This window comes from Pipistrellus kuhlii, unplaced genomic scaffold (genome assembly GCF_014108245.1).
Source record: "Pipistrellus kuhlii isolate mPipKuh1 unplaced genomic scaffold, mPipKuh1.p scaffold_m20_p_6, whole genome shotgun sequence".
In the NCBI taxonomy this organism is placed as follows: domain Eukaryota; kingdom Metazoa; phylum Chordata; class Mammalia; order Chiroptera; family Vespertilionidae; genus Pipistrellus; species Pipistrellus kuhlii.
In genome coordinates this window covers 50878446-50891263 of record NW_023425562.1, presented here as the reverse complement: position 1 = coordinate 50891263, position 12818 = coordinate 50878446, and the positions used below count along the sequence as shown (strand labels likewise).

Here is a 12818-nt window from a genome sequence, read left to right as displayed (position 1 = left end):
GCCCAGCCCAGCCCAGCCCAGCCACCTCCAGGCCTTGACCAGCACCAACTGCTGAGCCAGAGGGACTCTCAAGGCCACCCAGTGGGATGCAAATGGGGGCCAGGCCAGAAGCACCTCGGATGATTCTGAACACACCTTCCAGGCCAGGGTGCCTCCCCTCTCTCCCACCACCACATTGGGACCAGTTGGCCTGGAGAAGACCCGGATACCTGGGTTTCTGATCTTGTCAGTCATTCACCAAAGACCTCCTGAGCACCTGTTACGTGCTGACACAGACAGGTAGAAGAATACAGCAGGTGCTGAGACAAACGGGTATTTGGGGCGGATGCTCCATCCAGATCCCTCGTTCAGGACCAGGGCACCTCAACGTGGAGTCCCCCTCACGACCATGGCCATTGACTGCGGGCAGCCCACACCCAATGGCTGGTCCACGCTCCACTCCTCCACTCGGGGCAGCTCCAAAGGGCCACCCGAGCTCCGGAGCTCCCCAGGAGACTGGCGGAGCCACTGGTCTGAAGGCTCCACAGCCCACTTCTCCCTCTGCTCCCCGGTGGAGTCATTCCCAGGGGGACCCTTCCAATAGTCTCTGCACGAAAAGCTCAACCTGAGAGGAAACCATGTCCTCATGGAACTGGCACTCCAGTGGGATTTTAACTCACAATGAATGAATATGGGTGCAACAAATCATAATCCACAGGAGCCTTGGAAATGATGAGGGACCGATCTCGATTTAAATGGTAAAAGTCTGGCCCTGGCCGGTGTTGCTCAGTGGATAGCGCATCGGCCTGTAGACTGAAGGGTCCCAGGTTCGATTCAGGTCAAGGGCATGTACCCTTGTTTGTGGGCATATCCCCAGTAGGGGGTGTGCAGGAGGCAGCTGATCGATGTTTCTCTCTTATTGATGTTTCTAAACTCTCTCTCCCTCTCCCTTGCTCTCTGCAAAAAAAACCCAATAAAATATATTTTTAAAAATATTGTAAAAGTCTGCATGCAGATGAAAAGGATAATAAGACTGTAACACATAGTCATGACTCAAAAATACAGAAGTGATAGGGTGAGAAAAAAGATACATTTGATCAGATAAGCAGAATGGACATGGAAAAATAACATATCTTAAGCAAAGTAAAAATATAAATGACGAACTGGGGAAAATATTTGCAATTCATAACACTGACAGAGGGTCAATATCCTAAATAGGCAAAGAGCTTCACAAAATAAGAGAATTAAAATAGCCAACAAACCTACAGAAAAGGGAGGTGGTGACGTGAAAGAGTTCTCAGTGGCTCCTAAGCATAGGAAGGTGCTTAATGCTGCTCCATAGGGAAATGCAAGCTCAGACTACACTGAGATACCATTTCTCACCTACCGGATGGGCAGAAATCCTAACGTTTCACAATGCCTTCTACTGAGGCTACAGAGAAACGGGAAGGCTTATACATACGTCTACGGCGAGAACGTGAGACAGCACTCGCTCAGGGGGTCTCGAGGGGGAAAGGGTGCAATAATCACTACGGAAGCTTCTCCGTGTTTAAGAGTCATTCAGTTGGATGCACGACCCCACCGAGCACGTCTTCCTGCGAAGCCAGATGGTTCACTGAGGCTGCTCCGACCTTTCGGATTGGGCAGGTGTTTTGTGAGATTGGGCAGGTGTTTTGTGAGATTGGGCAGGTGTTTTGTGAGATTGGGCAGGTGTTTTGTGAGATTGGGCAGGTGTTTTGTGAGATTGGGCAGGTGTTTTGTGAGATTGGGCAGGTGTTTTGTGAGATTGGGCAGGTGTTTTGTGAGAACGCTCTCGTGTGGTTTGGATGCACGAAGGGGAGAGCTTCTGCTCTAAGCCGAGCCCTCCCTTTACTGAAGGTGAGAGCGAGGCCCCGCAGCACATCACAGCTGACCTGGGACCGGTTCTGGAATAGCGATCTAGTTCCAAGGCCTTGGGCGGGGAAAACGGGCCTTCTTGGAGGAGGTAGCACGGTGGTTCGAAATCTGGGTGTGCATGAGAATCACCCAGGGAACGTAAAGAAAAGAGAAAAAAGAAAAGCAACAATGCCCAAGGGCCCACCCCCAGAGATTCTGATACATTGGGCCCAGGGTAGGTCGCAGACATCAGCATTTTAAAATAGCTCCCCAAGCGATTCTAATGTGCAGCCCAGGGAGAAACCACAGAGCCAGGGAGGTGAACTCCAGATGGGCTCCTGAGTGTATCTTTACGTCCAATCAAATCCCGGACACCTTTTAAAATGCAAATGAGGCAGAGCTGCAGAGGCTGATATTTCAGACGCTGGGTACCAAGGCTCCTTTTGTGGGGTGAGAGCCACAAAGCAAGTCCCTCCACAAACAGCTCCCCCCCCCACACACACACCTCACAAATGTGAGATGATAAAGGGGAGAAGGAAATGGAATGCGAAGGGTTGCTCCGGGGCAGGGTGGTTGAGGCGAGGGCGCTAGGTTGAGCATTTGAGCTTGCTTATCAACAAGTGGGAGGGGCTGTGACTTCGGCAGGAAGCTGACCTCTGGGAACCCCACAACACTGCATTTGTGACCCTGGGTGAGCCCCTTCCTCTCCCAGAAGCTCTGATACAACATCTATAAAACTGGGCCATGGATTCGGGGACCAGAACCTCCTCCAGTACTCAGACTCCCCGGAGGAGGAAAGCAGGTGACAGGAAGAGGAGCCGGGGGTGTCCAAAGGCACCCTGTGGTCCCAACCATCACATACACAAAGGAATGAGGTAACATAAGGCCTAGAGCTATTAAGAAGGATGGAGAGACAGTGAGATTCACTGACGTGGTAAAGACGCCTTGTAAAGGAAAGAAAGAAGCTGCTAAACAAAACCTACAACCCAAGTGTCCACCAAGCGATGAAGGATAAGCATGTGGCACATCCACACAAGGAGATATTGTTCAACCACAGGAAGAAACGATAGGCTACCACACGTATGTACCTTGAAAACGTCACGCCAAGTGACAGGAGCCAGTCACAAAAGGCTACATAGTTTGTGATTCCATTTACGTGAAATGTTCACTAGGCAGCAGGTCGACAGATGAGAGGCTGCCAGTGGGGAACAGGGAGTGACTGTGCTGGGTGCGGGGTATCTGTTTGGAGTAATGAAAACGCTATGGAATCAGAGAGTGGTGATGGTTGTCCAGCTCCGAATCTTCCTCAAACCACAGAACTGCATACTTTAAGTTCCAACTGTATACTAAAAGGCCAACTTTTATGGTGTATAAATTATGTCTCAATAAAGCTATTATTTAAAAAAGAAAGCATGTTATCATTGTTATAAAAATAAGATGTATACATGTATGTGTGCACCCACATGGTGGGGGGCAGTCTGAAGAATATACTGAGGCTGTTAATAATGAGGACATAGAAAACTTGCATTTTGCACTTTTGTTCCCCCATGTTTTTGGTGTGTGTTTTGGTTTTTTTGTTTGTTTGTTGTTTGTTTGTTTTTTGGGGGGGATTTCTTGGGGGGAGGACATAGTCTTCCAGCATTTTTGTTTTGGTTCGTTTTAATTTTTTTAAAGTTAACATACAAAAATAGAATCTCACTGTCAGTCTATACCATGCTGCCAGAGAAGTCCCCACCCATTCTCCTACCCAACCTGAGGGTGCCCACGGCCGCTGGAGCGCTTTCCTGGCCTCTGGCTCTGTGTTTAAGACACTGAAATAGAAGGTGCTCTTTCAGACTTCCTTTCCTTCCTCTGTGCACTTGACTCTGTGATCTCTGACTTTTATAATAAGCACCTCAGGCAGAAGAAAACCCCAAAACACCCAGCGTTTTAAAACAACAGTCTGTGTTCGTGCTACAGTATTGTGTATACTACAGAAACTGTGCACATACTATAATCCCATCTTTTTTTTAAAGATACAAACTAACTGCTCTTTTGAATCAAGAGAGAACTGAGGGAGGTGGTGAGGGGAGGATTTCTTCCTTCCTTTTCTGTGTGGCTGTGATTACTTCTGTTACCTTTTTGGGTGATGCATTCAAACTTCAAAAAGCAGAGGAGGGGATGCCGTGAACCCCTCACCGGTTCTCTCGCCCAAGGCAACCGGAGCAGCCAGAACCCGCCTCTGCCTCAGGCAGGCCAGGCACGCCTGTGTGTGTGTTTCTGTAACGCTAGTTTTGCTTCACTGAGCTCCTAATTTAAAAATTCACATACTGTATACAGCCCTAGCCGGTTTGGCTCAGTGGATAGAACGTAGACCTGCAGACGGAAGGGTCCCAGGTTGTCAGGTCAAGGGCACACGCCCGGGCTGCAAGCTCCATCTCCGGTAGGGGGCGTGGGGGAGGCAGCCGATTGGTGAATCTCATCATTGATATTTCTCTCTCTCTCTCTCCCCCTCTCCCTTCCTGTCTGAAATTAGTAAAAATATATATATATTTTTTAAATGCATTTATAGCCGAAACCGGTTTGGCTCAGTGGTAGAGCGTCGGTCTCCGGACTGAAAGGTCCCGGGTTCGATTCCGGTCAGGGGCATGTACATTGGTTGTGGGCACATCCCCGGTAGGGGGTGTGCAAGAGGCAGCTGGTCGGTGTTTCTCTCTCATCGACGTTTCTAGCTCTCTATCTCTCTCCCTTCCTCTCTGTAAAAATCAATAAAATATATATTTTAAAAAAATGCATTTATATATATACATTTCAATGTCTGTGTGCGTATGAGCAAAAAAAACTATATTGGGAGTACATATATCTCTCACCCAAACAGTAATCTGGTAATGAGAGTAATTTCCTCTGAATATTGAATTATAGGTGAATTTTTTATCCTTACATGGTTGTATCTTCCTGTCTTTCTCTACTAAGTGTATTTTACCTGTTGGGCGGAGGGGAAAAAATCATAGTAAAATGTTTTCAAAACGTACTTTCCCCAAGAAAAGTCACTCAACACCTTCCAGCAGGCAGACAGGGAGCTCTGTGTGGCTGGCACGGGCAGCGGGCAGAGCAGAAGGGCCGAGGCGGCAAACCCTTTCAGGGCCAAAGCTGTCCCAGCCTTTGCCTGTTGGACTGCCCCTTCCCCATCCCACCTAAGCCACGTGGGCGCCCACACGGCTCGGCGCCCCGGAGGGAAAACAAGGCAGACTCCCTCCAGGAGCCAGGGCCTCTCAGAGCCCCACGGTGGCGCCCCCAGGGGCCGATGTTCTGGCCCTGAGCCTTGGGAGAGTGAACAGGGCAGAGCTTGGGTACTAACAGGAATGCCAGTCCCACTGCCAGACCCTGAGAGCACTCTCTCTGGCCTGGCACGTAGCAGGGGCTTCCCCACCCACCAGCACCGCAGGCGGCCGCCTCTGAGCAGCCAGGCAGTGCCTCTCCATGTTCCTGGTGTGACAACGGCTCTCGCACAGAAGCACGAGCTGTGCTCTCCCTTGTCCTGCCAGAGACCAGCAGAGCATGTCTCCGCCCTCCAGGCCACACAGCCGCAGCCCGAGCCCAGGTCTGGAGGGGCCCCCTGCCCTCTCACAGCCCCCAGGCTCCCGTGCTGCCAGGGAACAAAGACCAACCTTCAAGGAATAAAACGAGCCTTCAGCCAAAACAGCTGGGTAGGTTTTCACCAAACTTGGAGGGGATGTTTGGAAAGGTCTCACTGAAAGCACAGACTGGGCTGTGTGCACAAAATTTATTCTGAAGGGGTGAGGGGCGCCTGAGGTGGGGGTACCTCTCGGAGACTGTGGCATTCTTCACCCCGAGCGGCCGAAGCCGCTGCCTGGAGGAGACCACTATTGGAAACAGGGGTGTAGGCATGAGCCCCGAATCAAAAGTCGCTGGGACAGATGCTGCCAACGGCTGGTGCTGGTTGGCAATGTCGCCCCTGCTCCCACGGGCAGCTCGCAGTCAGGCATGCAGGGCTCCTTCCAGAGACGCAGGAACACGCTGACCAAAGGTCAGGGCCTCTCCAGACATTACCCCGTGGGTGCCGATCACGGCGATGGATGTTTACCGAGTCCCCAGTCCCTGCCTGGGGCTTTATCTGCTTGTCTCCATAGATCCTCACCAACACCTCTGAGGAGGGACTGACATTCCTATTTTATAAATGGACAGTTACACCCTTGGCCCAGCATTGTAGTTATTTGCAAATAAGTGACAACGTCAGAATTCAAACTCAGGCCCCGGTGACTCCACGTTCATGTTCGCCGCGTAGCACACAGGCCAGAGCTAGGCTTAGGCTGCACCCGATGGCAATGCCAGCAGAGCGGAGATCTGAACCCAGGGAATCGGACCCCGTGGTCAGCGCCCTTCCTACCCCATCAGAGTGCGATTGGGCACAGGAGCCTGTGCCAGCTGGGGGCACTCTGTGGGATGAGTGCCTCTTTGGAGGTTCTGAGGACACAACAGAGTCCTGGCAAGGCCCCTGGGTGGGGTAAGAGGGCAGGGGCATCACAGTGAGAGTACGTGTGGCTTTGGGAAGCAGAGAGCCTTGTTCCCCACCCCCACCCCTCACCCTGTATACATCAAGTCTGCTCCTGGGTATATACCCAAGAGAACTGAAAACATATACTCATACAAAAACCTGTACACAGGGTTCATAGCAGCATTATTCATAACAGCCAAAAAAGGAGAAATAACCCAGATGCCCATCAACTGATAAGTGGATAGACAAAATGTGCTATATCCATACAATGGGTTGTTATTCGGTCATAAAAAAAGAATGAAATACTGGATGCTTCAACACAACATGGATAAACCTTAAAAGCATCATGCTCAGTGAGAGAAGCCAGTCACTAAAGCTTACGTATGTCATGATTCCTTTTGTGTGAAATTTCCGAAACAGGCAAGTCCACAGAGACAGAAAGTAGATTCGTGGTTGCCGTGGGCTGGAGGGAAGGGGGAATAGGGCATGACGATGAACAGGGGTTCTTTTGGGGCCGTGGAACTGTTCTGGATTTGCACAACGTTATGATTATATTTAAAAACATAGACCGGTACACTTTAAAATAGTGACTTTTAGCGTATGTGGATTACACTGCAATATAAAAATTTCCAAGAAGATTACGTTATAAAACGGGACAGCACTACACACACCACACACACGGGGAGCAGACGTCACACACGTGAGGATGAACATAAAACGCTCAGGGTGATGCCTGGCACAGAGCAAGCCCCCGGGCATAGCAGCTGTATTATAATAAGTCATGTCAGCACTGACAGTGGCTTTCTCCCTGTAACACAAGAAGGCGGCATGCTACTGATGAGGGAGAGGCGAGTGTTCTGATCCTGGAACTGCAGCCCAGCTGGACCGCACACTGCCGCAGAGCACGGCTAGGGCTGGCCACCCTCCCTTTCCCCGAGCGAAGAGCAATATCCATGGCAACCACATCAGCCCGGTCCAGGGGCTCCTGTTCCCAGCCAGGTGACAGCATCGCCACAGCAACCTGTCAGGATGGCAAAGGCAGATCTTGATATTGCTAAGGGACCCTCATCTCCATAGAAACCGTGTCAGGAGCGGAGGGAGGAAGGAGGTGGCAAATCAGCAAATAAACACAGGGCCACGTCTCCTCGCCGAGATCCTGAGGCACCAGGGGGGCACAGCAGGGAGGGCTGGAGCAGCTTTGCTGGCATCACCTTAAAAAAGGCAGTGAACCAGTGTGTCTTGAGCACCCACATGCTTGACTGCATTTAAAATTTCACAGATAATACTCAAATACATTCTTGTTGCTAAAAAAAACAAAACAAAAAAACCAACCAATCCTAATTATAGGACTAATAGCATAAAAGCAAAAATTATTATTCTCCACCCTACTCCCACCCTTTCTAATTGTTCAGTTCAGTGTGTTGTTCTCTACATTTTTTTTTTTTTTAAGATTCATATTGCTGGGAGCTAGGTGGGCGCCATTCTCTCTGATGGAGAGGCAGCAAGCACCCGAGCCACGCAGCAGGTTTATTTTATAGGGTCAAAGGAGCTTATTTGCATTCTTCTCCACACTTTTGTTCTGCATTTGCATGCATATATCTATATCTATATCTATATCTATATCTATATCTTTATCTATCTATCTATATGTGTGTGTGTGAGAGAGAGAGAGATGCTTCAACACCAGTTTGTTTTGTATGGCTTTTCAAAAATAATTAGTGGGATTGCACAAAATGTGTACTTCTATAACTTATCTCCTGCGTACTCTGTATCTTAGTGATCGTTCCATGTCAATACATCCAGTTACAGTTGGCCCTTGAATAGCAAAGGGGTGAGGGGTACCAACTTGCTCCCGTGCAAGTGAAAACCCACATATATTTTTTTGACTCCCTCAAAATCTTAACTACTAATAGCCTCCTGTGGATCAGAAGCCTTACCAATAACAGAAACCATTGATGAAAACACGTGTATTGTATGTTATATGTATCTTGTTGAAAAAAATCATGTATAAATGGACCTGAGCCATTCAAACCTGTGCTGTTCAAAGGTCTACCTTATTTATTTTTATTGTGGCAAAGTATATGTAATATGAAATCCACCATTTTAACAGTTGTATCTTTTTTTACTGTGGTAAAATATACATTTTTATCCATTTTCAAGTGCACAATTCAGTAGCGTTCAGTACATTCACATTGTACTGAATTCACCAGCATTCATCTCCAGAACTTTTTCGTCTTTCCAAATTGAAACTCTGTACCCACTAAACACTGATCCCCATTCCCTTTCCCTCCAGCCCCTGGTAACCAGCATTCTACTTTCTGTCTCTATGAATCTGAGCAACCTAAATATCTCATATATGTGGAATAATATTTGTCCTTTTGTGTCTGGCTTATTTTACTTACCGCCATTTCTTTACAGTTCATCCATGGTGTAGCCTGTATCAGAATGTCCTCCCCTCTTACAGCTGACAAATACTCCATGGTCTGAATGCACTGTTTGTTTCCCATGGACGGCCATTGTGAATAATGCTGCTATGAACACAGGTACAAATATCTGTTTGTGTCCCTGCTTTCAATTGTTGGCTATATATCCAGAAGTAGAATTGCTGGTTTATCCGGTAAATCTATGTTTAATTTTTCCAGGAATTGCCACACTATCCTATTACTTTTAACTTCTTCATATTATGATTACCCCAATCTTATTAATAATCGTGAATAATCTCGTAAACTGGGTACTGTCATTATCCTGATGTCACAGAAGAAGAACTGAGACTTAGAAGCCTCAGCCACATCTCTGCCAAGGAAAGGCTGGGTGGACTCAGGCAAGCTGCCGTCCCTCACTGGGCCTCAGTGTCCTCTCCACCGCAACAGGAACAGTCTGACCTCCAAGGCACTTTCTCAAATTGTCTCCCCTTTTCACTACACAGATGGCAGCAACGAGATGTGTGAAGACGATGCCCTGTGTTCTGGGCCAGGCCTTGGGAGGCAGGAAGGCCGCCTGAGAGAGGGGGCCTCCCACCCAGCCCCGGAGCAGGGCAGGGCCATACAGCAAACGCCCCGCCTGCACCTGAGAAGCTGTTGGCACATCACACCAACACGCTCTGGGACTAGGGTCGCGGAAGGGCGGCTCGGGGCTGTGGTAGCTCAGTGCTCCTGGAATGCTGGGATGAGGAGCGTGCCCCGGGACAATGTATGATCCTAGGAACCTCAGGGGCAGCCGGACAGTGGAGGCCCAGCCGTGCCTCCGGAGCCAGACGCTGCCTGGAACACAGACGCCTGGAGTCCGGAGGATTCCAGCCCTGAGGGGTCACTTAGGCTGATGGTTTCCCATCGTCCTTCTGCAGAGCCCACTGGGCCCTGCGTGACCTCGAAGACACCCATCCCTGTCTCAGGGGCTGTTTCCGCATCTATAAAATGGGTAAGATCGTAACCTCATTGGGCCTTTATGAAAATTGTTAAGGTAAAGTGTCCAGCATGGTGCCTAACAGCAGGAGGAAGAAAGGACATGCCAGGTGGAGGGGCTGGCATGATCAAAGACAGAGAAACTGGTGTCTGGGGGTCATATTCAGGAAGTGTCTAGTGTCCCAATCTCTACTGACACACTGGCCAGAGGCCCAGCCCCGCACTGAGTGGCCGTGCCTGGCAGTTCCTGAAACACGTACACGTATGTTATTCCAGCCTGTCCCCACAATGCCTCGGGGCATTACTGTCCCACTGGATGCACTAGGAAACTACGGCCGAGGGCCAGCCCCGGCCTGGGCATGGCTGCGTGGTCCTGAGATGAATGACTGCCTCCTTCATTCGTCTGTGGGCTCCCCGAAGACGGGAACCGAATGTCTTTCACTCACGGCTGTGTCCTTTGTGGCCAAGCCCACAGTGCACACAGCAGGTGCTCAGAAAACGTGCTGCAGGAACGAGTGACCGAACCATCTGCCAGGGAGGCCGAACTGTGCCGGGACACTGGCTGGATGGGGCTGGCACGAGCCGGCCGCCCCCCACCCGGCCCTCACCGGGACGGTCGGGGTCCTCACCTCTCTCGGCCGCTCCAGCTCCGTCTGCAGCACCTGCTTAGCCAGCTCGGTCTCGATGAGCCGCTGCCGGAGCTCCTCGTTCTCCTCCTCCAGGCGCACCCGCTTCTTCTCCACCACCTCGAGCTCCTTGTGCAGCCGCACGGAGATGTCCTTGGAGACCTGAGCGAGGGTAAGCGGTGAGCAGAGCGTGGGCATGCTCCGGGGTCATCCCATCCGGGCGACAGAGCAGCCCCAGAGCGGGCAGCTTCTCTCTTTACCCCCGCTAGGCAGATGAGGAAACGGAGGCACAGGGAGGTGAAGGAACTCACCAAGGGTCACACAGCCAGGAAGCGGCAGAACTAAAACCCAAACCCAGGCGCCCCATCTTCCTATATGTCTATGTCACCGTTCAGCCCCCAGAAAGCCATAAAGGCCCTCCCTGTCCTTAGGAATGAATGCCTTCTCATTTACCCCGGGCTCCTTAACGCTTCCAAACGTCTCTCGCAGCCACCCTCTGACCAATTCTCACAAGAGCCTGTGGCGGGCACCAAAAACTCATTTTAAAGAAAAAAGGCCGAAACCGGTTTGGCTCAGCGGTAGAGCGTCGGTCTGCGGACTGAAAGGTCCCGGGTTCGATTCCGGTTAAGGGCATGTACCTTGGTTGTGGGCACATCCCCGGTAGGGGGTGTGCAAGAGGCAGCTGGTCCATGTTTCTCTCTCATAAACGTTTCTAGCTCTCTATCTCTCTCCCTTCCTCTCTGTAAAAAAATCAATAAAATATATTAAAAAAAAAAAGAAAAGAAAAAGAAAAAAGGAAACTCAGAGCAGGATGGGCAGCCCCGGAGCCATTTACATCCCCTCTCTGCCAGTGACCAGCACGTGACCCTGGGCAGATCATCTCCCCGCGCTGTGCCTGCGTCTCCTTAAACACAAACTGGGTGCAGCAATCACAGGCCCAACAGGAGGTCTGAATCGGCTACTGCACAAAGGCCTGGCCCGCTGCCTGCACAGTGAGCGCGGGGTGAGCAAGCCCAGAGGCGGGCGGGACTCGGTGGATGGAGGTCCCTGTGGGACCCCCAAGGCCTGTTTCCACCATCGGGCTATAGAACATGCCTCCAGTGACAAGGCCTGGCCCGTGTCCAAGTCATCCCTGCAGCAAGGAGTTACCGGAGCTGCACACTCCAAGCCTGGCTCGGGGACTCTGCAGCAACAGCACCCGCTTCCTCGAGGACACCCTCTGGCCTGTCCCCTGCCGGCCGGGGGTGAAAGGCCAGGAGAGGAGACCTCTGGGAATGAGGAGGGCCCTTTTGAGTTCATAAATGACAACCAGACCTGAGTAGGCTGGGCACTACCACTGGTTGAATACCTACTGCGTCCCAGACTCATTCATCTTTACCCCAATTCGGTCCCCATTGTACTGACGAGGGATCTGAGGCTTAGTGTGCAAGTGGCTTGCTCAGGGTCACCTAAAGCTTCTGTGGGCTGTGGTCGGGGGAGCCCCAGGGATTTGGTTGAGGGGCTGGCGTGGCCAGGCCTCCACAAGGGGTACCATGTCTTTGCCAGCAGGAGTGAGGCGGCCAGCCCAGCTCCCGTGCCTGCCAGTCTCGGAAATGACCCGGCGCCTCCTCCCTGCCGGAAGGGAGAGGGCCCTCCCCGGCTCTGCCCTCTGCCTGGGCCCGGGCCCAGCTCGGCACAGACCCCTCGGCAGTGCGCAAAGCGGGCCAGGAAAAACAACGGCCACAGAGGGAATCCAGCGCGGTCTTCCCCTCCCTCCGGGGCCCACTGCCCCGAGCCCCCCCCCCCCGCCCTCCCTCTCCCTCTCTCTCTCTCTCTCTCTCTCTCTCTCTCTCTCTCTCTCTCTCTCTCTCGGTCCCTGAAGATCCCCAAAGACAGCCGGAAGCCGGCCCGTGAGAATCCGCCCACAGCCTTTCTAGGCCACGGAGCTCCCTTCATCCACAGAGTGCAGTGAGCAACCCCTCACTGTCAGAACCAGGACTCTGCGATGGGAAAACTAGATTCTAGCCTGACTCCAGCACTTACTGAGTGACTCAGGAAACGTTAGTTAACTATTCAAAGTCTCCGTTTGGTTATCAGGAAAAGGGGGTTGATTTAGTCTAGTCATGAGCGCTACTGTGGGAAATAAATGATACAGTGCTTGGGCTGGTGGCTGGAACACAGTAGGTGCTCAAAAAATAGAATTTTCAATACATTGTCAAAAGTACTGCTTTCCCTTGGTACACGGATTTTATCTGATTAGGCCCTATACTCCGTAGCCTCCCTTTTAAGTTTGATGGCAGGGATTTTGCTGGAAATGTTCGGCCCTGGGCTCCTGGCTATGGTCCCCAGTTTTGGGCTGTTAGGTCATCCCATGAACTCCTGCCCTGATCACGACTTCATTCATTCACTCATTCATTCACCCTGCTGAGTGAGCTACAGACCGAGATGTTAAATGAGATGAGT

At 51.1% G+C, this 12818-nt stretch overlaps 1 protein-coding gene across 4 annotated transcripts in view; it reads right to left on the bottom strand.

Annotated features, from left to right (window-relative positions):
- The window catches only part of SOGA1 (suppressor of glucose, autophagy associated 1), a 77884-nt gene that overhangs the window by 41243 nt on the left and 23823 nt on the right, over positions 1-12818 (bottom strand). For all 4 annotated transcript variants that reach the window (XM_045574588.1, XM_045574589.1, XM_036419199.2 and 1 more), the window contains exon 3: positions 10380-10538. In XM_045574588.1, coding sequence (XP_045430544.1) covers positions 10380-10538 — 159 coding nt within the window. The remainder of the gene's footprint in view (positions 1-10379; positions 10539-12818) is intronic.